This window comes from Elgaria multicarinata, chromosome 2, assembly GCF_023053635.1.
Source record: "Elgaria multicarinata webbii isolate HBS135686 ecotype San Diego chromosome 2, rElgMul1.1.pri, whole genome shotgun sequence".
NCBI lineage: Eukaryota > Metazoa > Chordata > Lepidosauria > Squamata > Anguidae > Elgaria > Elgaria multicarinata.
This window is the reverse complement of record NC_086172.1, coordinates 128,122,910-128,149,797: the sequence shown is the minus strand read 5'-3', so window position 1 is coordinate 128,149,797 and position 26,888 is coordinate 128,122,910. Positions and strand designations below refer to the sequence as shown.

General features: G+C 41.2%; 1 protein-coding gene across 2 annotated transcripts; it reads right to left on the bottom strand.

Moving 5' to 3' along the window:
* Positions 1-3,642: 3,642 nt before the first annotated feature.
* On the bottom strand, positions 3,643-24,693 carry PTGR2 (prostaglandin reductase 2). Of its 2 annotated transcripts, none has more exons than XM_063117642.1 (10): positions 24,612-24,693; positions 22,090-22,169; positions 19,959-20,077; positions 18,428-18,619; positions 17,232-17,402; positions 14,785-14,994; positions 10,390-10,511; positions 8,481-8,568; positions 8,146-8,185; positions 3,643-4,462 (listed from the first exon to the last, which is right to left on the bottom strand). In XM_063117642.1, the coding sequence occupies exons 2-10, from the start codon at positions 22,124-22,126 to the stop codon at positions 4,398-4,400; spliced, it is 1,044 nt and encodes a 347-aa protein (XP_062973712.1). In that variant the 5' UTR covers positions 22,127-22,169; positions 24,612-24,693; the 3' UTR covers positions 3,643-4,397. The 2 variants fall into 2 exon arrangements, with proteins under 2 accessions (XP_062973712.1, XP_062973713.1); XM_063117643.1 differs by having other exon boundaries at positions 22,090-22,145; positions 24,612-24,649.
* Between the last annotated feature and the right edge of the window lie 2,195 nt (positions 24,694-26,888).

Sequence of the window (26,888 nt, the reverse complement as noted above, 5' to 3'; positions counted from 1 at the left end):
GAGGTAGCACTGGTATGTGGGTACTATCCACATACCAGTGACTCCTCACTCTAAATTCTTAGACGGCCTTTTCGAGCAGCTTAATATGCTAAAAGGCCTTGGGGCTGCTGTTGGAAAAACCACAAGTATTACTAGGTTCATAAAGTTCCTTGCAGTTTTCAGGAATGTGGTTTTATATGTGTTAATTTATTTTTCAACTGTTGCATATCAGCAATTGATTAGCTATGGAGCATGCCTAATTTGTTGGTCTGTTACCATGTATGAAGTCATGATGAAATTAAAGTACATATATAGTCTTGCTCTTGACATATGGTAATGGAATGGAACTACAATGTGAGTGCACACATAGGTAATAAAACAATACTATACAGTACATCTTGTTCAAAAATCAAAGTGGGAAATAATGTTCCATTAAGTGCATATCTACTTACTTTAAAATTATTTTTTATGCTCAGAATGATGCAAAGAACTGGTACTGAAAATGGCAGCCCAATATCAAATTCTCCCCTTCTAATATGTAGTGCAGCTTATCCTGTGTTCTGATGACTATTTCTCCATCTCAGCCAGCAGTAGCTAGTGATGTGGAAATGCACAGTGTAATGAAAACAGAACACAAGATAAATTGTCCCATGTGTTACCCAGGAGTGGTTTAACCTGCAACCGCCATTTTCAGCAGCAACCTTATATATATTTTTAACGGAATTCTGCCTTCAGTACCTATTTCTAAAGGATTCTCCTTCACTATAACATTAATCAGTTCTCTTCTATGTAAGATATGTTCTACTTTAAGCTAGTGGCGAGACAACAGGTTCACATGCATATTTTGGGCTGCTTAACCATACATTTCCTATGTTGCTAAATATACCACATGTAGAATCACTTTTGCAAGATTGTCACGGGATATTTGCTAAGCTGAGCAAATACATGGCAGAAAGGTAAGGGGCAGTTCACATACTGTCCCCATTGAATGTTTTCTATAGATCCAATGGGGTGTTTTTCTCTAAAGTAAGCGGGGTGTAAATGCATGTGAATCTATGTGTGTAAGCCCTAGAATACAAAAATTTCTACATATGCACTTAAAGCCTACCACATAACAGAGCATATGGGCTCAGCCTGTGCAGACACTATTACTGTGTTTGTTTTTCCCTCCAAATTGTTTGAAATTCCAACATAATTGCTACCACCAATAAAAGGCTTTGCATGGCACTCCTCCAACCTTTATAGTTGCTAATTTCATGTTCTTCCAATTTTACCTCAGTGAATTTTGATACTAACACCTAAGAGCTCAATCATGTGCATGTCTCCTCAGAAGTAAGTCCATTACTTCAGTGGGGCTTACCCCCACATGTGTATAGGACTGCAGCCTAGAAACAATTTGAGTAATACAGGAACAGCTAAACAGCAATCTTCATGCTTACACACATGTGTTACTTTCATATAAGTTGCCTATGCAAGTATTTTTTGTTTTTGTTTCCAGAGAATCAGATACTAACAAATCAGCAGCTACACAACTGTATACATGTGTTTTTTTACACTTTCACCTCAATGATATTGAGCTTTTAATAAATGGGGCATTAATTATGTACTTGTCACTCCCTGTGAAGAATGGCCAAGATGGCTGCAGTCTTGCTCAGACCTCCCAACAGGGAGGGGGGGGAGGTTATAAGAATAGCTCTCATGGTCCATCTCTGAGAAAATAGCTTGTTAAGCTGAACTCTCCCCCACCCCCTCGCACCCATGACAGCACCTGAGAAGTTATCAGCCTGGCTCAAGGTCCAATTGGGTGCTGACTCGCTTCCGCTATAGGAAAAACGACCTGGTGGGGAGGGGCCCCATTCGCAAGGGAGGGGGAGCTGGAGGCCTGAATGCAGCTTGGGATTGGTTAGGACAAGTTGTGGTACTGACAGGCCCAAAAAGGGATAAGGGAGTGGGCAACCAGGGGCCATCCATCTTCCCTGGAACTACATACGTGTGGATCGGGAGATCCCTGGTGAGCAGGGTTAGAGCTCGGTTTTAGAAAGGGTTTTTTTGTGTGTTTTAAGTGTCTCGACTCTCCAGGGAGGACTTGTCACCTTTGTGGCATGATTTATGGTGGGCTAATGTTTTAAGTGTTTGCTGCTAAAACCTACCTCAATCCTCTTCCTCCATTCCCCCCTCCCCTTTCTCTCCCTTCGCTTTACATTCCTTTGCTTGTGCTTTTGACTGGGGCCTTACGTGTTAGATTTAGTGTGTGTGAATAAAACTGCTTCAGTCCTTAGCCTGTGGTATGTGTGGTTATTCTCCGAAGGCTGGATAATACTGTCTTGGTACGGGGTTGGGGAGGTGAGGATCTTGGTTACCGGGCGATTGGTCCACAGCCTACCTTGCAGGGTGTTTGGTGGACCCCAGCCTTCCTTCACACTCTCTACTCTCAATTATTTACAGGTTCTTTAGATTTACAGGTTTCTTTACATTTCTTTTCTCAAAAACTTATAATCTGTAGTGTGACGATACTAGTTTTTATTATTTGTTTTATTGTCCCCCATGCTGGTTGGCCTTTCCCCTCTCTGTTTGTTTGTTACTGTGATTTTAGAATGTAAGCCATATGGGAGGGTGTTTTGTATTTTGTTTTATTTTGTTCTGTACAGCGCCATGAAAACTTGATGGCACTATATAAATAAATATTAATACTAATAATAATAATAATGACACAACCTTCCAGTTTTGCTGTTTGTAAACAGCACTTTTAGCAAGTTGTTTTTAGAGCTGGCAAAATAGGGTATTATTTCTGAAAAAGAAAGAAAATGCTGTTTTCACTTGCGTATTTGCATTATTGCACTATACCACAGTGTCACCTAAAGGTTATGCAGTGGAAATGCATGAAAGGAACCGCTTCTCTGGTCTCAATTCTGTGACAAAACCGAAAGTAGATACAGTAGTTTAACAGTGCTGTGTAGAAAGCCTATGTGTCAATTAATTAAAAGAAACCCTAAGAACATAAGAGCCATGCTGGATCAGACTAGGGCTCCATCTAGTCCAGCATTCTGTTCACACACTGGCCAACTAGCTGACAACTAGCAACACACAAACACTTTGAAAATGGTATATGGAATGTGTCCTGGGCCCCAACAGTTATTAATACCATTATAAAGCAGTAGGGTAGATCCTGCCGAGGATACAAATCCAACACCACCTTCCCGCCCATGTTCCTTAGCAAGTGGTATATCTAGGCATACTGCCTCGGATATTGTAGATACTATACATCCATCAGGACAAGTGGCCATTGATAGGGTTCTCCTAAAGAATTTGTCGAGCCCCTCAGGTGAATTAAGCATGTCTTTAGTTAAAACTGTAAATATAGCATTGTGTTCACAAATTATTTAAATGCTTCTCTTTTAAATGTATAGTTCATTCCTAATAAAGACTTAACAAGGGGGATTCAAACTGGGGATTTCCTGGTCCATAGCACGATCCCTTAATCACTATCACAACAGCTCTGGTATACCTGGTCATGAAATAACATAAAAGTGTAATAATATAGGTTGCTTTAAATGTATTATTTCAAACACTAAAGATATGTATGCACCTGTGGGGGGAAAGAGTATAAAGAACTGAAGGAAACAGGTTCTGTTAACATGCCTGAAGGAGAATGTATTACATATATAACAAGGTGAGGCCAGAAGTTTAATAGCTGTTATCAAAAGAGATTCAGTTTGTCATCTCATTTCCAGTAGTTATACCACAACAGCATAGTACAGTGCTGCTCTGGGAAATAGTAGTGTTCAGACACTTGAGACTGAAGAACAATATACAATATTATATTCTGACTGAAAATAAGCTTCAGAAAATTACAAAGTGTCACGAAAAAATATGTAAGGAACATCTAAGAAGGACCTGGAATCAAAGCTCAGCTGTTTTCTGTTAGAATCACAGTTGGTAAACAGAAGGCCTTATGAAGGATGCCTAAGTGCCAGATGTTAAAACTTTTTTTTTTCCAAAACAAAAGGTTGGCTCTAGGATCTGCGTTCTGTAAGAGGAAAGGCTTTGCTCACGGAAGGTCTCCCCACCTGCTTTCTGGGGTTCCCATGACTACCACAGCTGACCCCCTTCAGCAGGATCTCCTGACTCTGTGTAGCATTTTCAGGGGGTTGAAGATACTGCCATGGGAAGGTGGGAGTGCGGAAGTCCGCTTCCACTAGTGCAGGTAATCCAGCTTAAATCTGGATCCAACCCAAAGAATATAAAACTGGACTATCATCAACTTCTATAAGCTCTGTATTCAAAGGAAAGGTGCAAAATTCTGTTTCTGGTCATTTCATACAAGTACCTATATAAAGGAGAAGGTCAGGCTAAATGTGTACAAATAAAATATGCTTTTTCTCCATAGCTGACACTCGGGAAATAGTAAACATTCTGTATTACTTGGAAACGAGCACTATCTGTTTTCCAATGTTCCCTCCGGTCATCATAGACTGGAAAGCAGCTACCAGAGACAAAAAGGAAAAAAAGGATTATGGCACTTTTCTTTCTTGTATTGCAGCTTTCTGAATGCACTTACATATACAGAGCAAATCCTTTGTTAGCTTGACCAAAAGAGTCATGATGCTCATAATATACCAAGTTGAGTTTTGCATCTGGTTGAATGACACCCCTACATACAAATTAGAGGAACTCAGCAATTACTGCTTTCTGTGGGTGAAATCCAATGGTGTTTGCTGGCAGAATCAAAAAACCTTGCATGCCCCCCAAATATGCTCCAAAATGTTAGAGGCAAGTCCCATTGTGTGAGCAGAATGATATTTAGGGCATGATATTGCCCTACAGAATTTATTTATTGCATATTTACACTGCCCAACAGCCAAGGCTCTCTGAGCAGTTCACAATTAGAAAACATTATTACATATACAGTTCACAATTAGAAAACATTATTATATATTATTTATTTATTAAATTTATATACCGCCTCATAGCTGAAGCTCTCTGGGCGGTTTACAAAAGTTAAAAACAGTGAACATTAAAAAGTATACAAAATTTAAAACCATCAAAAATATAAAAACAATATAAAACAGTATCCATTTTAAACAACAACAGTTCTGGGGTCCATTAAAAAACAAACAAACTTAGCATATGTTGTTAAATGCTATTAAATGCCTGGGAGAAGAGAAAGGTCTTGACCTGGCGCCGAAAAGATAACAATGTTGGTGCCAGGTTTAACAATGGGAATAGCCATGGCTCAGTGGTAGAGCTTCTGTTTTTAATGCAGAGGGACCCAGATTTGATCCCTGGCTTCTCAAGGTAGGGCGAGACAAAGGATCCAACCTGAAAACCCAGAGAGCCACTGCCAGTCAGTGCCAACAATACTGGGCTAGATGGACCAATGGTCTGACTCAGTACAAGGCAGCTTCCTATGTTGCTAACTGAAAGTCCAATTGTCTTAAAACAGTGAGTATCTATAGAAACATTTCACATCCACAAATGTTTCATCAGTACATGTGTGTGCATGTATTTCTTTTATGTGGCTGCGTTGTAGCCCCAGGCATGACCCCCAGATGTCCTAGCCTAAGACCAGGCATGTAGTAGCAATACTACCAGCTGATGCTGCATTCTCATCTTTTGTGCAACTTTTACAGCAGGATGGTGCAAGTACTATGTTGCTCAAAATGGTGTAATAACTCCCTGCTTCTACTCTGTAGTCTTTCCCATCCTTTAGCAATATATCCCTCTTCATATTTCTACTTCTTGCCAGAGAGCTTTGGCTATTGGGCAGTATAGAAATACAGTAAATAAATAAATTGCCCATCTTGTCTCCCCTCTCTCCTCTGCTCATCCTTGGCTTTTTTTTATGGCTGCCTTTACTCCTACCATCCCATTCTCTACCACCTCCTATTCCAGTCCCCCTTATAAACTTCAAAGCACAGCAATTTAGTCTACAGTAGCTCAAAAATATTTCATATTTATCAGATCTGTAGGATCTACTCCATGTCCAAATTCTAACCCACATCCACCTACTCTGCAATTAGACTGGAGAGCATACCTATTTCCTGTTGAATAATAGCTCCTACACCAGTGCAACTGCTGAGACACAGTCCTGGATTATAATCTTCAAGGTCAGTTCTCTTCCCAGCAGTTTCAGTTTCTTGAGAAATATTTTTTTAATTTTTTAGTAGTTTACCTACAGAATAATTTCAGCTTTGGTAGGGTTTTATAAATAGAAGACCGTTACCTTTTAAAAAATTGTTAAGTTCAGTAGCATGGGAATTTTTCCAGGTTGGATAGTATTGCAAATGCTATTCAGCATCTCTATGAAGCTGCTAAGCGTGATTATCCAGAGCTTTGAGTGTGTATCATCAATACACTGATGATTCCCAGCTAAATATTTATTTATCTGAGCCCTAAACTTGTGCCTGGGATTTGTAGGTGACAAGATGAGGCTAAACCAGCCTTCACCAGCCTGGTACCCTCTGGATGTTTTGGACTGTAACTCCCAACATGCTGGCTGGGTCTCATTGGAGTTAAAGTCCAAAACAGATGGGGAATACTAAGTTAGATAAACTGCTAGAGATGAAGCAGGTTGGTAGTTCTAATACTCTTGAGTTGTTACACCTGCTTTGAGCATAGGGGTACTTGGAGCAGATTTGGACCCTCTGGAATTCTGCTCTGTTCCTTGAAAAATCAGCAGCAGGGCCCAGGAATTCGTGCCTTTTATCAGCTCCCCTGTGCTGCCGGCTCCAACCCTTTCTGGAGCAGACAGATTGCTCTGTAATTTTGAGAACTGTAATCCCCTTGGAAGACTACTTGGAGGCTGGTGAAAAACACTACATACAGCTCACTGCCTGATGAATATGAGGAAGCAAGAACAAATTCAAATACTTTTATGGCAACTGCATTGGTTACCTGTGCTCCTCTGGGACAAATTTAAGACACTTCTGCATACTTTTAAAGCCCTTCATGCCCTGGGTCCCGTATATACTTTAGAGACTGCCTCTCCCTTTAGGGCCTAAATGAACCCTTATAGCAGTTTAATTTAATTACATGAGGCAAAATCAACAGTTAAAATCAGGACCTACACTTCAGATGCCTTAAGGCTCTGGAATGACTTGTCTATAGAAGTCGGGCCTTGCTCCTTCTGGGTTTCCAAAAGGACCACCTATCTTGGGTGGCTTTTGGAGACCAGTCTGATGGAGTCCTGTGAATTACTATATTTTATCTGTTGTGTTTTCAGCTTATCTATAAGTTTGATATGGGTTTTTGTATTTTACTCTAGCTGCCTTGAACATGTGAAAATAAGTATAAATATTGTACATATATACTTCAGTATTTTCAACTGATAACATGGCACAATCCCAGACAAAATAAATGCCAAAAAACTAACAATCCTTCATATTCTTTTGCAAAAAAAAAATGCTAATATGACCAGATCAGGTAGAAGACTGGCACACTAGTCTACAAACAGGACAAGCCAAAACAGACGGATTGTAGCAGAAGTTGATACACATTAACCCACAACACAAAAAAACTAAAAATGAACAAAACAAATTAGAAACTCTGCCAGACTATTCTTTATTTTTGGACTTCTGAAAACTAAAGTTAAGCTGAACTGCTTGCTGAAATGATTGCAATGGCTACTACCTGCTTGGAGCTTTCTAATGGATTTCTAGTTGACTAGTCATTCCCATAGATTTATATGCAGGGGTTTTCAACCAGAGCAAATTGAAACCCCTATATTGATTAAGAAATGGGTACATTGCATAGCGTTGTTGTACATAGGAAACAGATTCTGTGTTCATCTAGCCCAGCATTACTTCCCATGACTGGCAATGGCTCTACAGAGCGTCAGGCAGAAGGCCTTCACATTACCTGTTACCCAATCTTTCAACTGGAGACTGAACTTGGGACCTTCTAAGTGCAAACCATGGCCAATGTTACATGAATTGGACTTCCACTTGCAAAATGGGAGATTCTGTCCACCTCCATCCTCCTGCCAAATCTGCTCCAGATGATCCTCTACCATCTGGAGGCTGTAGGGGGAAGGAGGAGGAATTTGATCCACTAGCAGTATCCATTCCACTGGCAAAAGGACAACCAATGTGCTCTACCATTAAGTTATGATCCCTCCCTGTCCTGTAGTAGAGGACAGATTACTGTGAGAAACAGATGATTCCTTACCTCCAATGTTTTCCAAGCCTTCAACCATAGTCTCTTTAACCTGTTTTTTTTTTCACCAAAAAAAGAAAGAAAGATAGAAAAGGTGTATAAGGTGTGTTGGGGGAATGAAATATCAAAAGACGTTCTCTTAACCACATTAATTTTCTGGATGAAATGGTTGTATAGCCTAAACAGGTGATTTTTGAAAGGGGTTCTGTGTTCTTTGCACAGAGGATGAAATAACTTGTACATGATGGTATACAGTAACCAGAACAAATGAGAAAAGAGATTTTTTATGAAACAAGCTCATTGCTGCAAACCACAAGCAAGCATTTACCTTCAGGTTTGTATCATACCTTCAATTTTCCCTCTTTGATCCACTGACAAAGCTGCATTGTACCAGCAGCCCATTTGTCCATGTAGTTCAAAACTATATATCTTTCCCTGTGAAAGAGTGGAATGGACATATTATTATTATTATTATTATTATTATTATTATAGTTGTTAATGTGTATACCAACTTTCCACAAAAATCACTAAGACAGTATACAGCAAATCAAAATAAAACAGTAAGAACATAAAACATAAAGATCAACAATAAAACTATTTTAAAACATAAAAAATAACACTAAAACCACTAAAAGCAATTTTAAAAGATGTGTCTTTGTTAAGAACTTTTTGAAAAACCGAGTGACCTGATCAGAACTGTGAAGGGAGAGTATTCCAGAGTTTCGGAGGGACACAGGAGAAAGCCCTTTCATATCTGTCCAACAAATGGGCCTTTTCAAGTGACAGCATCCTCAAAAAACTTCCCCTGCAGATCTTTATAACCAGATAGGTTCATAGTAAGACAGGTAGTCCTTTAGATAGCAGGGCCCTACACCATTTAGGACTTAGAAACCAAGACCTTGAATTAAGCCTGGAAAGCAATAGTAACCAATGCAGAGATCTTTGACTATTGGGGTACTATCATCTCAATATCATACTGATTAGCAGCCTAGCTGCCGCATTTTGCACCAACTGAAGCTTTCAGACACAGAGTGGAGTAGCAAATTTGATGGAGTGTGATGAAGTTGTGAAAACATTCCAGAAGGGCCATTTCAGATTCAATTTAGCATACAAAAGGGAAACACTACGATAATTACCAATCTAAGACAGTACTTAGATTTTCTAGCCCAATGTACTATCCATCCTTTATAGAACAATACTAGGCATGCCTACTCAAAGGTAAGTATCACTGAGTTCAGTGGGGTTTACTCCCAAGTAAGTGTGCATAAGATTGCAGTCTTAGGGTACCACACAACTGCCGATGTTAAGAAATAATTGCAAGAGACAGAAAATATGAGTCCACCATCTTTGTAGTGGATTGAAACAAGAGCACAGCATACTTGCAGGTAGATATAAGTGCACAAATGGGCAAGAACTTTAATTTAAAGGATCAAGGAATACTGATCCAATTGATCAAAAGAATTTAAAAATCATGTTGCTGATGCATCTAAAATTATATAGCAGCATGTGCTCAAACAGGGGCTCTACAAGAATATATATGTGACTATGGAGTAGCTAAGCAAGGCTTGAACCTCTGTGCCACTCAAGAAAGCACAAAAGGATTTGCATTCATCTTAACTTCTACTGTGATTTGTGATTCCTATCCTTTGCATTCCCATCACCAACTCTAAAGCAGAGGACTCTGAGCAGGAAAGACTCGCCTTACTGTTGCAATAGATTGGGCTGCATTCCTCCTACTTGCCTCACTTTTGTTCTTATCTTGCTGTTTTCTCCCCCACCCCCTAAAACATTCCTGCTCAGTTATTAGTTACACACACTGAGCTCCTCTGGACAGCAGACCAGTATTCTAACATAGTCACAAATGAAGCAGAGTTCGGCTACCTTATTTTTTTGTTCTGCATATACCTGAAATTAACACTTAGCACACCAAATGCTAGAAGTGTCAGCTTCACATACTGACAAAAGTTGCATATTAGCTGCTGCATATATGTCCTAGACATGTTTCCCTCAGAGGGCATGGAAGATATTTTTCTCCATTTGATCAAACAGCTTCTTCATCTATTAGCTGCCTGGGTATTGGCTTCTAAAAATATTGACCTTTGTTTTCAAATAAATATTTAGCTGACCTCAATCCATAAAGATGTTTCATCACAAGGTTCTTAAAAGTTTTCTCTCTAACAAAAAGCATTAGCAGTACCTCTCAGTTGATGTGATATCGCTATTCAGGTGGAGACTAGGCTGATTAAGGAGAAATACCTAGTGATATTCTGTGTTTTTATTATTTCTTCTGTTGCAGGAGGTAAAGGAGGAGGATAAGGCACATCCTTATTGTACTGGGAGATCTGGCCACATAAAATGATATGGCTATTTGGATTCATCTGTTGGAGACAAAATAGAATGAAAGATGATACTTTCCCAGCATGAATGTAGAAATATGTATTATGATACCTTATATTTATATTTAGTACATTTCTAATCTATAATCTATATTTCATTCCTAAAAATGTGAAACCATTTAAGATAGTTTTCTTAGAAAATTTGATGGATGGAAAACAGACTTGGTAATTCATAGAACAGTAGAGTTAGAAGGGGCCTAAAAGGCCATCGAGTCCAACCCCCTGCTCAATGCAGGAATCCACCTTAAAGCATTCCTGACAGATGGCTGCCCAGCTGCCTCTTGAAGGCCTCTAGGGTGGGAGAGCCCACACTCAACTTGTAACTGGTTTGAGAGATGGGATGGCTCAAAAGAACAAACTTTATAGTTTAAACAAAGGCATGATTCTTCAAACCTTATCTTCAAGAAACCCTTTCCATGTAGTGTTTCCTGCAAAACAACTTCTGCATCTTACAAAGAATCCTGGGAGGTGTCCTAGGGTACACATTCTGGTTACATGGGGACCTAACCGGTGCCCTAGTGCAGGACCCAAGTGCCCTTGTAGTTGTGCATTGCAGGGTCAGTTTGAGAGTGGTCATCAAACATTAGGAAACCAAATGTTTTCTAATGCTTGCTTCCACATTTGCATCCCTTTTTCACTTACCTTTTATGGAGAATCCAGATGACATCATTGCTAACTCATCACATATCAGTATTTTCTGAGTTAATCTTTTATTTTTATCATTATCTGATTCCAGGCTGTTTTTCTGTGTTTCAGCACAATTCCCCACCAGTCCAGTGTGAACCGTCAAAATACTACTATCAATGCACCTCTCAGAGGAGGGATCTGTGAGGCTTGCACTGTCAATGAAATGCCTTCCACCAGCACTTGATTTCCAATGAGGAACCAGGGACCACCTTGGATCCTGCAGGCAGGAGATGGTAGAAATACTGGTGGAGCCTCAGCTAGGGTAATAAAAGTAAAGAGTAGGCAGTGGAAGTTCCCCTCCCTCCACATGATTTGATCTACAGTCTCATGGGGCTCCAAAAGAAGCAATGGGGAAGTCAGTGATTGACTGAGCAAAGTTCACGCCTGCAAATTAACTTTAAACCAGCCATGGTTCATTTGTTTGTTTGTTTATTTTTAAATCTTGTTTGTACACAATAACATAATTACAGGGGGAGGAAGGGTACTACAAACCAAATAAAGGGTTTATTTAACGGGTAGCCTTGATGGTGGTACAGCACATATTGCTAAAGCCTCTGCCTTTTTTTTTTCTTTTTTTTTGGACAAAGCTGAAGTTGGTTAGCCTCCTGCCTCTTTGCAGATGGGAGCTGAATGCTCTGTCAAGTACTGTCCCTGGCAAGAAGGAGCCACACTCCAGAAAGGGCTGGGCTGGGCTGGACAACTTCTTTCAGCCTCTGATCCTTGCAAACTTTTCCCGCAGGGATCAGCCATGCCAAAATGTTGTTGCTGCTGCTACTGCTGCTGCCAAGTCCCAACCAAAGCAGGCACCAATTTAGGAGTTAGAATTTCAGTTGCACCAACAAACTCGGCCCGAAGGTGTTGCAAGAAGTGAGCGAGTTGCAGTGGCTGAGATCTGATGCACCCTGACTTGAGAGTAAGCTTCACTGAATCATGGCTCTTACATCCAAGTAAACACGCAGAAGATTGGTCTGCAAGACATTCTTATCTGAAAAGGATTCAGCTAGTTTACTGCAAAGGATTTACAGCCTGATCCTATCCATGCTTTATTTACTTAGAGGTCCCAAAACATTTTTTAGTAACTGTGCACAGAACGGCAGCCCTAAGGCACCTATATCTCTGGTCTGCGTATTTATTTGAGTGTCAAGGCTGCTACCACCACCTCCTCTTCCTACTGGGCTCTGAGACACTCTAATATTTTAAAATGTTAAGGGCACAATCCTATCAAAACAGTGCTTTGAAGTTGTATTTGATTTCAGGAAGGTTTTAATATTGTCAATGGCTAAGAGAAGACTGAAATCCATATTTACACTCTGCTTAGTCCCACTGTGCCAATTGAGATTTACTTCTGAGTAAATATACATAGGAACTCTATGGCCCCATTCAGAGGACACCTTAAACCACAGCTTTAACCATGGTAGTTAAGCCAGAAAGCCGGACTGTGTTCAGAAGACACCTTAAACCATGGCTTTAACCATGGTGGTTAAGCCAGAAAGCCTTATTCACCTTGGTTAAATAACCACCATGGTTAAAGCCGTGGTTTAAAGTGTCTTCTGAATGGGGCCACTGTAAGACTGTAAACCTTAGGCCAGCACTGTGGCAGGAAAGGACATGCAACCATGCCCTTACAGTGTTGCGCACCTCCCTTCTCCTTGCACTTGCTGCAAGAGCCCCACCAGCACTTTTTCCCGCCGCGCATCCCTCCATACATTCGATGCAGTGGTGGAAAACATAAGGGAATGGGGTGCAGCAAGGGGAACAGAGGTTGGGCAGCTGCTCTAGAGAAGCCCACTGGCTGCTCTGTCGCTGCAGCAATGCCATGGTTGGGGAGTGGCTGGTGGGGCTCTCCAGAGTATCCATTTAAGAGTGGCAGCAGGCTCTCCTAACATGGCAAGGGAGGGCATGGTGCAAATCACTCCGCTGCCTGATGCAGGTGCCTCACCTTGTTTCATGGGTGGGCCAGCCCTGGCCTTCGCTATGGGGCAGTCACTGCAGGATGGCAAGGGGAAATACAGAGCCATGGTTACAATGCTGCTTTAAGCTATGCTTAAAGGAACCTAGCAGCAAAGCAATCTGTTTTGCAGAGAAATGTGTCCACCACTACCGATCTTCTCAATGAGGAACCCTGATGGGCTTCCAGGAGACCCCAGGATTCCCCAGAACACAGTTTGAAAAACCATGTGATAGAACATTAAATGGCAAATAGTTAATCATACCAATTAAGAGAACAGTCCAAAGGAACAGTGTGTGTTTATTATGTGTTATGAAACAGAGCTAAAGAACATTCAGTTCATCTGCCCTACATTCTGTTACAAAAACCAGAAATGTGTTCTTTTCTAAATGAAAAAAAACAAAAGCAACATATATATCTCAACGCTCCCTCTATCTCAGTGACTTGTTAACTGCAGTGAAGCTAATACATCTCACCAGCCCAACCAACAACCCCCAAATGGAAGAAAGCTTCTTTCCAATTAGGGAAAATGTGCCACAAGAACACTTCAAGCTGTAACTGGGTGTTTCTACAGGAGACTTCTTTACTAATAGTGAAATATTAGAATAATGCTGGATGTGAGTATAGGCATACTGCTATTTAGATTTAGTTATTCTAAAATTTGGAACTTGCCAGCTTGCTCTTGTGGTAGTTAAAAATCAATGCATTTTTATTTGGGACTGCACTTGAGACAGTTCACAATACAGAAAATAGGACATTTACTATTAAGTACGTTTTACTACAGCTGGAGCAATTTCCTCCCTCCAGCTTCTGACACCTTCATTTCATGAAAGCTTTCCTTAAAAGGTGGGTTTTACAGCTCCTTCTAGAACTACAGTAAAAAAAAATCGTTAAAGCAATGACATGAAATAATCCAGCTAATACCAAGAACTGTAAATAGCCTGTAAAAAAATCACTGCTGGTAAAAAAAAAATGCCCTCCTTATTAACATGGGTTTACCAGCTGCCTAGTAGACTTCAGAGGCAGAGATTTCCTGAAACACTCTGCTGCATGTCACCACCTGCTTTGCCTTGGATGGCAATGGCACTTGGGACTAGGCCCCAACTGAAGATCTTAACATCTGGAGAGATGCATATGGGAGGAGGTGTTCCTTCAGATACCTTATATCCAGCTTTAAAGGTTAATAATACCCTTTCCAAGTGAGTCCATAAACTAACTGGAAGCCAGCATTACTCTGTGAACACAGCTAGAATGTACTCTAAATCTGGAAACCCAGATATGTACCACTGAACAAGAGGACAACACATAGTCTCCAAAGAATTAAATAAATTTAAAGCAAATGTTTCAACAAAAGCCCTGGGCAATCATTGCTCTTCCAAGTATTACTTTATCCTGTTTGAGGTCAGGCTGCCACTTGCTGGGTGGAATGGAAAAGGCACTCTGCACGTGTTCAGAAGCACTCTTACTGTATTTTTGCTGGCTACCAGATGAAAGTTTTGGCTACTAACCCCAGACTCATCATACCTTTCATCAACCAGACAGATTAACAGTAAAATCTACCAGTTTGTGCAGAATCTGGAGTAATGAACGGTACAGACAAACAGGATAATGTGTACTCACTTGACCTATCACTGCATCACTGATGTCTCCACCAACATTGTCAAAGTACACATCCACTCCAGCTGGGCAGAGCTCATGCAGCCGTTGTGCCACATTCTCTTTCTTATAGTTGATAGCAGCATCAAACCCCATTTCTGAGACCAAAATGGTGCATTTTTCATCTGTGCCACAAATACCGATCACTTTAGAACAGCCCTCCAGGAAACCTATCTTTGAAAGCATATGACCATCAGAGTTGGTAAACTTTAGCACTATAGAATAACTTGTCTTGCAGCACGATCAGGTTAAAGAAAAATCTAGTTTGCCTTCATTGTTCTTTAAGTAACAAAATAATCATGGTATGTCCTTCCTTCTCCTTCTGGGCCAAACTAGACATGTTGCATAGTTCACTTTTACATAGTTGATTTTTCTTCCATAACTAGCCAGTACAGGTGTGGTGGGGTGGTTGAGCTAGGTCAGAACTGTGGAGCTGGAGAAAGAGTTTTTTAAACCCCTTATCCCTATCACAGTCCTAACTGGAATTCCCCACCCATTCACCTTTGTGCCTGCTATTTGCCATGAGAGTAAAGTGTCAATGGGAGCTTTCCTCCCATTGCAAATAGCAGGTGCAGTGGGGGCTGATTCTAATCAGGATGATGATAGGGCAAAGGCTAAAGCCCCTCTTTACCCATGCAGCTCCCCTCCCCCCACATTCCACACTGGTTATTTCTGAAAGAAATAGAGTGGCAAGTCATCTTACTTTACAGAGGACAGTCCTTTATTTTGGAGAGCTTTCGGAGGACAATCCTCTACTGAAAGTGTCCTCTAATTCAAGGGTGAGCAGAAGGTAGATCTCCATATGTTTTGGACCCCAACTGCCAGCAGTCATGATCTTTAGCCATGCTGACAGGGGCTTCTGAGAGTTGAAGTCCAAAACATCTGAAGATCTACTTTCTTCCGACCCCTGAATTAGGGAACACCTTCAAATTGTCCTCCAACAGCCACCTCCTGCTGTCCATAGACCCTTAGGAATGTACATGCCAGAATCAACTGGCTATGTTTATAGGGTGGTAGGAGCCAAGCCTCAGATGTGGAATAATTCCTACAGAGGTCTACCATGCCTAAATATGACCTTTATTAAGAGACGTATACTAGAAATGGGTGGGGTGGGAGTGGGGAGCTTGGGTTTGTCCCAACTATTCACACTGAAATCAGTACAGCTGGAAAAATGGGGCCCTGGAATCTGCACCTTGCTTCAGGTCACTGATTGACGTGGCCTGGACACGTAAGTTGTACAAGAGCACATCATCTTAGCCCTCCCACAGATCAGCTCTAGGAGTGTGCCGGGTCACTGGCAGGGCTGTGACCCAGCTGTCGTCACATGGAGACACTGAGTGCTTAAACCAATGCCTCATGGGGACAGACACACAGCAGCTGTGATTGGCTTCAGAAAGGGCTGCTGCAAATCACATAGATCAGCCCTTCCATACAATACCAACCAAGTTATGAGCCTGCAGCACCATTCACTCCCATGGATATCTCACCCGGCCATGGATATCTCGCCTTATCTGCAAGATGGATTTAAACCAAGGGTACTCAGTTTCATTGACCAAGGTCACTATGGAAAGTGCTCAACCAGCCTCTGGTGAGCGTGACCCGCCATAGATTTCCTCCAAACCCTGGAGCAGGGGAAGGGGGAAATTATACCCACAATCCCAAAGTTGGGAAAAAGCCTGAGATTTGTTTTGGTTCCACACTTGGCAGGTACTCAGAGCTCCTGGCAAGCACAGAGCCAAAGCAAGGCTCTGTCTCTTTTTTCCAGTTCTGAGTTAAAGAAGGGAGGCAAAGGTATGTTGGCTTAGCTTTGCACTTGCTAGGCACAGCAAGCACACACACAAATTAGGCCTAAGAAGGGACTGAGCTTGACCTTGCATTGTGTTTCAGATGCACACCATGGGGTTATGGACACAATCTCACTGCTTGGTGAAGGGGCATGGATCTGACAATCACTGGTGTTTGGTTGCTCACCAAGGCCAAACAAGATTTTGATAAAACTAAAACTGATTTCAACACATACTTTATTAATTCTGAACGTTAGGCTGGGTTTTTATGTGACTCCAGCACTGTGAGAGCCACTGCAGCACTTCCCCATCCTGCACTACTGGGGTAATATGAGAAGCCTGAGGCTACATGGGGTGAGCCTATGCTGCAGCTCTTCTCAACACCAGCACCAATTCCATTTCCCAATGGTTGACACTGGCATAGAAAGAGGCCTTAGTATGGCATCCTTCTGCATGATACGGAGGTTCTTGGAGGAAAAACACTGTAGAAGCATGGAGCTACCACATCACAGGAATTCTGGGCTGTGGAGATCAGAGTGATAAAACAATTATGCCTGCAGCTAATATGACTCATCTCAAAAGGCACATCTTAAGGTACCTTCATTGGCTCGTCTTCAACCTGCTTACCTGCCCAGCCAGTGAGCCACAGGCCCCTGCAGCCCCACTGACCACCAGGGTTTGGTTAGCACCCGGAGACACATGTCCTTTCTCTCTTATTCCTAGCAAAGCTGTCAGACCAGTCAAGCCAGCTGCACCCAGAAAATTTGAAAGATGTCCATCTACAAGCTGTGGGTCAATCTGAACAGAGACAAATTGTTTTAAAAGCTACCAATACCCCTTGCAATAAACATGGACACCCCCCCCTTCAGAATCCAATCAGATCACTTGCCTGTCGCATCTACATAATTTCAGGCAGATTTATGGCAGCGCAAGAAGACCAAGCAATTGCCTCCAACTTGCCTCCACTATATCCCTCCCCTTGCTACAACCTTGTCCCTGGTAGGTCCAATTTCTCACTTTTGGAAATCTTGCATTGGCCCAGGCCTTTTGATTTATTAGTCATTTTTAAATCAAGAAGCACCTTGAAAGTATGTACATCCTTAGGGTGAATTCCTTCAGGGCTCGCACAGAGCAGCATGCAAAGCTGCCTCGTAGGAGTCAGGCCATATTACCCTTCCCCTACAAACATCCAGAAGCTTCCCCCAGGTCCCTCGTGTTCTGGAAAAGCAGTAGTGCAGAGGAGTGCAGGAGATCAAGCTTGTAAGTACTTCTAAGGGAAAGATGGAAAAGCCTGCTATGGAATAAATGGCCTGGATATGATGCCTGGCAGCAGCCCTATGAGAAAAGGGAGTGTTCTGCTGACTCCTATAGGGCAACTCCCCACACTACTCTGTGCAAACAGACCTCCTGCAAGATTTCATCCCTTATATATTACTTCTTTGTTTTATGTAACATTATTTTTAGGCCACCTTGAAGGGTAGTACCCTCCCAAGGCACTGTACAGTAAGTTCCAACCAGGTGGACAAGCATTTTCAGGGAGGGAATGATTTGCTTAAAACACCTCATAAAAAAGGAACCAATAGTCTGACATGGAAAGGCAGCTTCCTCTCTTCCTAAGAATCAGGAGTGGGCAACCTGTGACCGTTCGGATGTTTTGGCCTACAACTCCCATCAGCTCCAGCCAACACAGCCAATGGTGATGGATGATGGGAACTGTAAGACCAAATATCTGGAAGGCCACAAAGTATAAACCATCTTTATTTTACTCCAAGATGAAATGGAACAATTAACTGGATCTTTCTGTTAACATGCAAGAGTGATACCTTCTCAAGTTGTTTTCCATCTAGAATAGCCTTGGTCTGCCAGGGCCAAGTAAAGGAAGTTACAAAGTCTCCTGCAGCAAAATTCACATCTTTGCTTTCCTCCACAGAACCAATTCCTCCACCATTGGCAACTTCAGACAACTTCCAAGCCTCGATGTAGTCAGCACCAGTGCCTTCATTCATACGACACCGCTGTAAGATAACACTTTCCTTTGAAACACTACTTACTCTGAACATCTGTTAATAACAACCACAAGCCTGTTTCATTTGTAGAGATATTTGATTCTCTCTTCATTTATTTCTCTCCACAACAGGGATATTTTAATTTATCTATATTAACAACATAAAACACACACACCTTCAAGGCTCAGTTTTATAACACTGAAGAAAATTCTATACCATCCTTCTTAACTAAACAGCTATTTCTTTAATAAATGAGTAATAGAATAATTTGGATTTCTCTACTCTGAGGGATTATTTACAAATAAGTTCATTCAGCAATCCTGTTCTGAGACTCACCTATAACCAAGCAGAATGTCAGAATTCAGTACTTATTATAGAACAGATAAGCTTCTGTGCATTTCTTTTACAAAATTAGCACATACAAGCATAAGCCTTCACTTATAGGAGAGATAGAACCTGTGAGGCTCTAAAATATTCCCTGTAACTTTATCACATGTATTGGAGAAAGCACATTTCATGTGACACTGTACCTATATTTGAGCTTTGCATAGAAATATTGCAGACAGTATGTCTTCCATTTTATAACCTTGTGGCCCCAATGTTTATATTTTTCAATTGTGCATCTGTTGTGTACATACAAAAATACACACACACACACACAAAATACACACACACACGTAAACTAAGGCTTCAGTTCATCCAAACGGACTCAAGTCCGTGGAAGTCTATGCCATAACAAATCTGTTAGACTTTTAAAAGGTGCCACAAGACTTACTTGTTTTTGTTACAATAGCTAAACCTCTCGAATTGCTTTTTTCTTCTTCTGGGTCATAAAGTACAATCTGGGGTAAACTAAAAACTCAAAATCTGCAGCAAAGCCTGAAGAAATGCCACCAAATTCCTAATACAGAATGCTCCAATAGTAAATGCTTGCCTACGTTCTCATGACAGAAGCAGCGTGTGATCCAGAATTTCACCCGCAGCCACATACGATTGTTCTGATTTCAGACATATATTGGTTTCAGAAATGGCTGCTGTGATCACCAAACTGTTTTTTATCCTCAGTTTGGAAGCCTGAATGAACCACACCAAAGAAATTAAAAAGAAAAGTCCCAAGAATATGCACAAGTATATGCACAAGTTTCTTGTACACACAGGCTCAAGACTTCGGATCATGGCCAATGACATTTAGGTAGGCTAAAAAAAAACCCAAATATAAACAGTACACAAGCCCTAATCCCAAACTGAAATGGGTAACACATCATCATTCAGTTGACATTAAAAGGTATGGCTGGCCAACTATTCTTAGTGACTCTCCAGGTTTTATTGCAAATGTACATCTACTTACCATATAGGGGTCCACAGACAGATAGAGTGTACGAACTTTGACTTGACCCTCGGTGATTTTATCTGGTAGGGTAGCCTCCTCCATACGGAAGTTTTCTGCAACTGGCACTCCATTGTTGCCTAGAATTAGTCAGATGACAGGTTTAAATGCAATGGTCTCTCTGAGCATCATCAGATGAACATTTTATTGCACGCTCATTACTGCCCACCTCCAATGCATCTCCTGCTCCTTCTGGCCTTCTTTCCATCACAAAACAGACCCCAGTAAACCTGTGTTATTTTTTTAATGAAATGTGCTACCATTTCTTGCTGTGTGAAGGAAAAGCAGCACGATAAAAATAGCCACTGAATGGGCCACATGGTCATTGTTTACTTCATGGGACAGAAGTGGGGGGAAAGCAACAGTAAGGTATCGTGGGACAAAAGTGGGGGGAAAGCGATAGTAAGGAAATGTGATTTCCCCCTATCGGATGATGCTTTCTTTCTCTCAACCTTAGAGTACAGTAGCAAAACAGTACAAAACAGGGGTTTTGATTTGACACATCTGAACTCAGATGGCTCACAACAGACCAATAATTGAATCTCTGCAGAAGTATCAAGTTCCTTCTTTCATTGGCCTCGTTCAGACAACGCGCGAAACCATGCTGCTTAACCACAAAATGATTAAGGGAATGCACTGCATTCCCTTAACCATTTTGTGGTTAAGCAGCATGGTTTAATGCATTGTCTGAACCAGGCCAGTATCACCTTTGTAGAAATTTTACATCCTTGGGCCTACCCATCCAATTCCTCCCTGCCTCCTTCTGCTTCATAGTACCTTCTATCCATCCAGCATGTTCCTTCGTTTTACTACAACCTTGCCTGGTCTGTTGCCCATTCCAGACATGTGCTGCATCCCCCCCACCCCCCACTTTCAATCTTCAGCTTCTAGGAATAGTTCAGGTCTTTGGGCTCAACATAAACTATCTGCCATCTTCTTGCCCTGACACTGGGTTATGGGTCTAGATACATTCTTCAGTCAAGAGCCTCTATTTAAGATTCAGTACTAGAATGACTTCACTCTTTCTTGCAGACAAGCTCCATGTTAGATTTTGATTTGTGAAGCCACTTTAGATCCAGAAAGGGTATATATCCTTGTCACTGAACTCAGTAGAACTTATTTCTCAGTAAAATGCTTAGGACTGAACCATCACATTGAACTATGTCCAGTACACCTCTCCGCACCACCTACAACACAATGGGCTGCACTGGAGTAGCACTGGACCAGGGGGCTGCAGCCACATCCGCTTTATTCCCAGAAAGCCTCTAGCCCCAAGGCACTGGGGGAAGGAACATGGCAGCTATAGCCACCAAGCCTAGCACTTCTCCTTCTCCCTAGTTGTTTTTGAAATTACAACTATAAAGAGGTGTCAGCATCTCCTGGGCTCTGGTACCTGCTCATCCATTTGGTGCCAGGCCTGACAAATGAATCTAATATGCTAATTTTCTAATCAGGCTTACATGAAACAAAGCTCCAAGAAAAACGTTGGGACATAATTGGATTTATGATATGGGCTTGAGAATTATTTAAACATCTCTTTCAACACCCTCAACAACATACATATAAAAAGCTGAGGAAATGTAACCATCAGCTTTAGAGCAAGGATGTCCACCTGCTCTAGAAACCTCAGAGGAAAGAGAAATTACTGACCGGAATGAAATATGCGATCTTTTCAGAGTCCATACTTCAAACTTGGTACTAAATCATTACCTATTCTTATTGCTATGAATCAAATGCACGTACAACAGACGCCACTTACAACATCCATGTATTCTTTCAACAGCTTCTTTACATAATGCTTTCCAGATTATATAATTCTTAGTAAAGCTACTGCTTACAATTAAAACTGTTCTTACACAGTTTTGTTCTTACAGGCAAAAAAAGTAATTCTCATCAACACATCTGGTATGCCTGCTGTGTATGTCTTGGTGAAGATATGCATAAAAGGTTTCACCACAAGCCTTTTAATTTTACCATCAAAAAATACCTGCAGAAATTTGGCTCCTTTCTGCATTTTCCCTTCCCATCTTCCATATTATGCAAACACAACACACACTAAACTTACTACTGTCCCCAACAAGTGGAAACATACCAGGGCGTGAATTCAGCACCACTCTTTGTATATTCATCAGCCCACCAGTTGAAATCCTGCACAGGTGGAAATCAATTATCCTGTAAAGCAGAAGGTGTTCAAACTTACATGCTTTTAGTTTTAAGATAACAATTGGGTGAAATGAGAGGAATTCAATGTAAGAAATCAAAGAGGGTGCGGGGGAAATTAAGCACTTAGCAGTGACGGATGCTCCATGGCTGTAAAACTTTGAAAATACAGACATCTTAATTCTTGGAGCTTTAGGCATGGTTTAGCATTTTAACAGTCTATAAACAAATTTTAACTTGGTGTTTTAAATTTGTAATTTTGCATTGCTGCTGTTTTTATCTGGTTGAGCTTTTATATTTTATTTTACATTATGGTTTTATACTGTTGTTTTATACTTTGAATGTTTTTAATTTTTGTGAACCGCCCAGAGAGCTCCGGCTATTGGGCAGTATAGAAATGTAATAAATAAATAAATAGGTAGGAAAATCCAGCACAGCATGGTGCTTTCTCTCTGCCTCTAGTACTTGCAACTATGGAACACAAGTTGGCAGACACAGAAGTAAAGAACAGATTGGAAAAGCACAGAGTGTAGAAGAAAGTGGGGAAAGCCAGAAGTGCTAAAATATATAACTAAGAATCATGCAAACAAACATAACAAATATTAGCACTCTCCTTTAATATGCTTCAGAGACTGTTCTGGCAATGCACAGGAAGCCAAGCCTCAACTGCCTCTGTGCTAAAAAGCATTTGCAACCTATCTCCTCTATTATGGAGGTGGACTTCAGTTGGCACTACTCTACACAAAGGTTCTGCTAAAAGGGATTCATATTCCAACACCAATGTCAGTGATGAGATTATGTTGGTGGTAGATTGACAATCCTTAATGGATTTCGCTAGAGATACAATACATTCCATTAACATAACTAGCTCTTCCAATATAAATAAGATTGATGCACTGCTTCTTCAAACATCCGAGAATGGGAATAACTTCTTTCATATGGCCTGTACCATTAACAGCCCAATCTGTTCTTGCTGCATTGTGCTGGTGATTCAAATAGAATGGAATTCTCCTAACTTATAAAGAATTTACCTGGATGGGTTTGATTAATCATGCTATTCCAGGTAAATATGACATTTACATGACATTCTGGACTGTAGAGCTGATATTTTGAAAACAACAGTGTAACAGAAGTGTTTAGGTTAAGGAAAATAAATTTAATATATTTGTATAGCTGCACAGCAAGTATACCCTTCCAAATGTTTGCAATCCTACCATCTAGCTTGAAAGAGGAGCAGAGGTGACTGGAAAGCCAAAGTCTGGTCCATTAGTAATATAAAGTGTCACGTAGCATTAAGACCACACAACCTTTGAAAGCAATATGTTGCTATGTAAGGATTAGGCGCTCATTTTGGGATTATGCAAGTTCTATTTTTACTGAGAAATGATGCTAAAATTAGAACTACACAGCATAGATGCTACCCCTTGCATTGAAATGTATGGCATTTCTAATAGCAGTTTTCACAAGTTCTGAGAAAGAAATACAGAGCATTCAAACATGCTGAGCTTAGCAACATATATTTTACTTGATTCGTTAATTAAAGCCAGTGTGTTGAATCTGGAATTTTGAAAGCTTGCAAAGATGTTAAAGAACTTTGCCAGGTGTTTTCAGATTAGGCTTTATCTCCCTGCCTAATTCACAGAATTTTACAGGGGGGTCTGGACAGTGATGTCTTCTACTCATGACCCTCCTGGTCTGTTCCTCTAAGAACAAGAAATAACAATATCTTAATAAAATAACAATACTTTAAAACAAGAGGCACGTCTTGGAAAGACCTTCAACTGGCAATTTCAAGTATGCTTTTTCTCCCATTGGGAAATTAACTTCTTTATCCATGCTTCAAAACTGGAGTGCCTCCTTTCAGAGAACATGCAGGACACCAAATACCCCATCAAAAACAACCATGGAAATAATACTTGCAGAGATCTCATTGTAATTACATTTCGAATTAGTATGAGAAACTGCAACTTGGCGTCCTTTTCCCTGAAGGCTTTTTAGATAACAGAGTTGAAAACCAGCATTTTTGGAGGCACAACTCTCCAGTGGTAGAAGAGAGCAGCAAGGAACCAAGAGGTAGAGAAGAATCTCAGGTAAACTGAATGGAATGTTGTTCTGCAGAAAACGTTCCAACCACACTGAAGGGATCTGGGGCGTGGGTGGTTCGGGGGAGACCCTGCCACTGCTCTCTACAAGGGCCCGTGCATGCCTGAGACTCCAGCAAGCAACAAAGCAGGTACAGGGCAAAGTTCAATAGTATACACAGGAGCTCGGGAGGGCGGAGGTGGGGTCGTTTTGCGATTGCCTCTCTCGCAAGGGGCGCTATTAACTACCCCGTCCCCGCAGGGCAATTACTCCTGCTAAAGCGGAGCATATGGAGGGTCGCCTCAAGTGGGTTTCTTCCTCTCTCCTCCCCCGATTGAACAGAAATCTGCCGTTCACCTCACCAATACGCACCCAGGCCCGAGTCTCGCAGTACGTCCTTGGCTCTCCGGGCCGTGCAAAAGTTACAGAGTAACAAAAGGACTCCAGAGGCTCCCACGGCATGCGCCTTAAAAGGGTAACACGGAGTTTGTGGAGCCACTTAAAAGGGAAATGCAGGGAAGGGCTTTCCGCTGAAACGTAGACATGTTTCTTCAGAAGTGAGGCCCAGTGTCTTCAGCGGAGCTTACTCTCAAGCAAGTGTGCCTGGGAATGCAGCCTTTCATTGCTGTAGGGCGGAGATACTGGTTTATTTATTTATTTGTTTGTTTTTAAGACTGCAATTCTTGTCACAGTACGTGAGAGCAGGGCCGGTCCGATAACTGAAGAGGGGTGCTGGGCTACGCTGAGTGGTTTAGGGTTTAGGGTTTGTGAAGCAGGGTGTAGGGTGACCATATGGAAAGGAGCAAAACATGCAAAAAGAAGGAAGGCAGTAGTATAAATAATCTAATGTTCCAAAGTGCCCAACGCACACTACTACACAATATATATACAGGGATAAATAGTGATCATTAACCTTATTTATTTACAAATATACCTGCATAATCATAGATGGCAACTGTGCATACAATTTACAATGGAAAGGCGGACAGGGCTCCTGTATCTTTAACAGTTGTATAGAAAAAGGAATTTCATTTGTATGCATACAGCACCTGGTGAAATTCCCTCTTCATCGCAACAGTTAAAGCTGCAGGAGCCCTGCCCTCTTTTGTATTTGGTCACTCTAGCAGAGTGTAACATTGCAGGGAGGAGTACCACTGACTGCACTCAGATTCTCAGCATTACCCATGTCTTTCTCAAATGGCTGTAACTATTGTTGCATTATAAAATATAGAATGTATAGAATCCCTCCATTCCGTACAATATGGAATTGTATAGAATATTTCAATCCTCTGTGGAAAGGTACCGTTTCCCATTTTCGAGATGAGGTTAGGTGAGGTAGCAAAATATCATAATATTTTACTTTGCCTATCGTGCAAATCATAGTTTCTACAAGAGAGTATTCTGTGTTTTTGTTGGCTAAATTGCTCTTGTTTATTTAGAAAATGGAATATGTTACCTGAGGGAGGGGTACATGTGCAATGAACGTTATTACTGTTCATTTGAGACAATCACAGTCTGGCAAATACACAAACCTTGCAAATCATAGCAACAGGATGAACAGCATGGCAACAACAGCTGCTGCAATGAAAAGAAAAATCAGACATGGGTTTAGAGGGAGAAAATGTAAGGAATGGACAGACTGTCAGCATGGGTGCTATGCAAGAATCAGTGCCAGCAACATGATTTACAGTAAGTAGTAAAGTATTCCATTTATCTCTTAAATAATAAATATTTAAGAATAAGTATAGCAGTGCAGTAGTTATTTTCAGTAAGGAACATCATGTAGATGCAAGTTCTGACTCCATTTAATTGGCACTTTCAGAATAGGGTTAGATTAAGCTATTTTTAAACTAATATTTATTTATGCTATCTTACCTCTGATCAGAAGATGTCATAGTTCATACTCCATTGGTGGTAACTAGTACCAGTCACATTGCTGATAGGTCACATTGCTTTACTGGCATAATTTGTTGTCCGTTCCTTTTTCACCATTTGTTTCTTTCCTGCGCAAGCTTCTCATGCACATCGTCATGCGTCAGTGTATACTGACATGATGATAAATATTCTGCCCTTCCTCACAAGGAGCCCAGGGCAGGATGAACCTAAGAACATAAGAAGAGCCATGATGGATCAGAGGAAGGATCTATCTAGCCCAACATTCTGTTCACTCACTGGCCAGCCAGCTGTCAACCAGGAACTCACAAGCAGGACATGAGTGCAACAGCACCTTTCTGCCAGTGTTCCCCACCAGCAACTGGTGTACAAAGGCATAGTGAGGTGTAGTTGCCTGTCAGCTTCTCATATTTGATTATTTACTTTTAAAGTATCTCTTACGGTTATGAAATAGAGGAATAGCTCAATTGTGGTGAACAAATAAAGCAAGAGAAGCCTGGAGTCAATAAAGGTTTAGGGGGAGGGCCTAGAAAATCAAACTCAGTCCCAACAAGACAGAGGTTCTGTAAGTAAGTGGTACAACTGTTCAGAGAGATGGTGTTCAACCTGTTCTGGATTGGGTTGCATTCCCACTACAGAATCAAGTCCATAGTCTGCGGTCCTCCTGGATCCAGCTTTGAGATCCAGTTAGCCTCTGTGGCAACAAGTGCTTTTCATCAGCATAGGATGCTGAGTCATTTGTTGCCTCTCCTGGAC

What these genes read in the sequence shown, in the direction of transcription:
- PTGR2 (XM_063117642.1), bottom strand. Translation starts at nt 22,126, where the DNA reads ATGAATATACAAAGAGTGGTGCTGAATTCACGCCCTG. An exon ending in GGTGCTGAATTCACGCCCTG is followed by an intron (nt 20,078 to 22,089) that starts GTATGTTTCCAC and finishes GACTAATTCTAG; the next exon opens with GCAACAATGGAGTGCCAGTT. An exon ending in ATGGAAAACAACTTGAGAAG is followed by an intron (nt 17,403 to 18,427) that starts GTATCACTCTTG and finishes GTCTCTGTTCAG; the next exon opens with ATTGACCCACAGCTTGTAGA.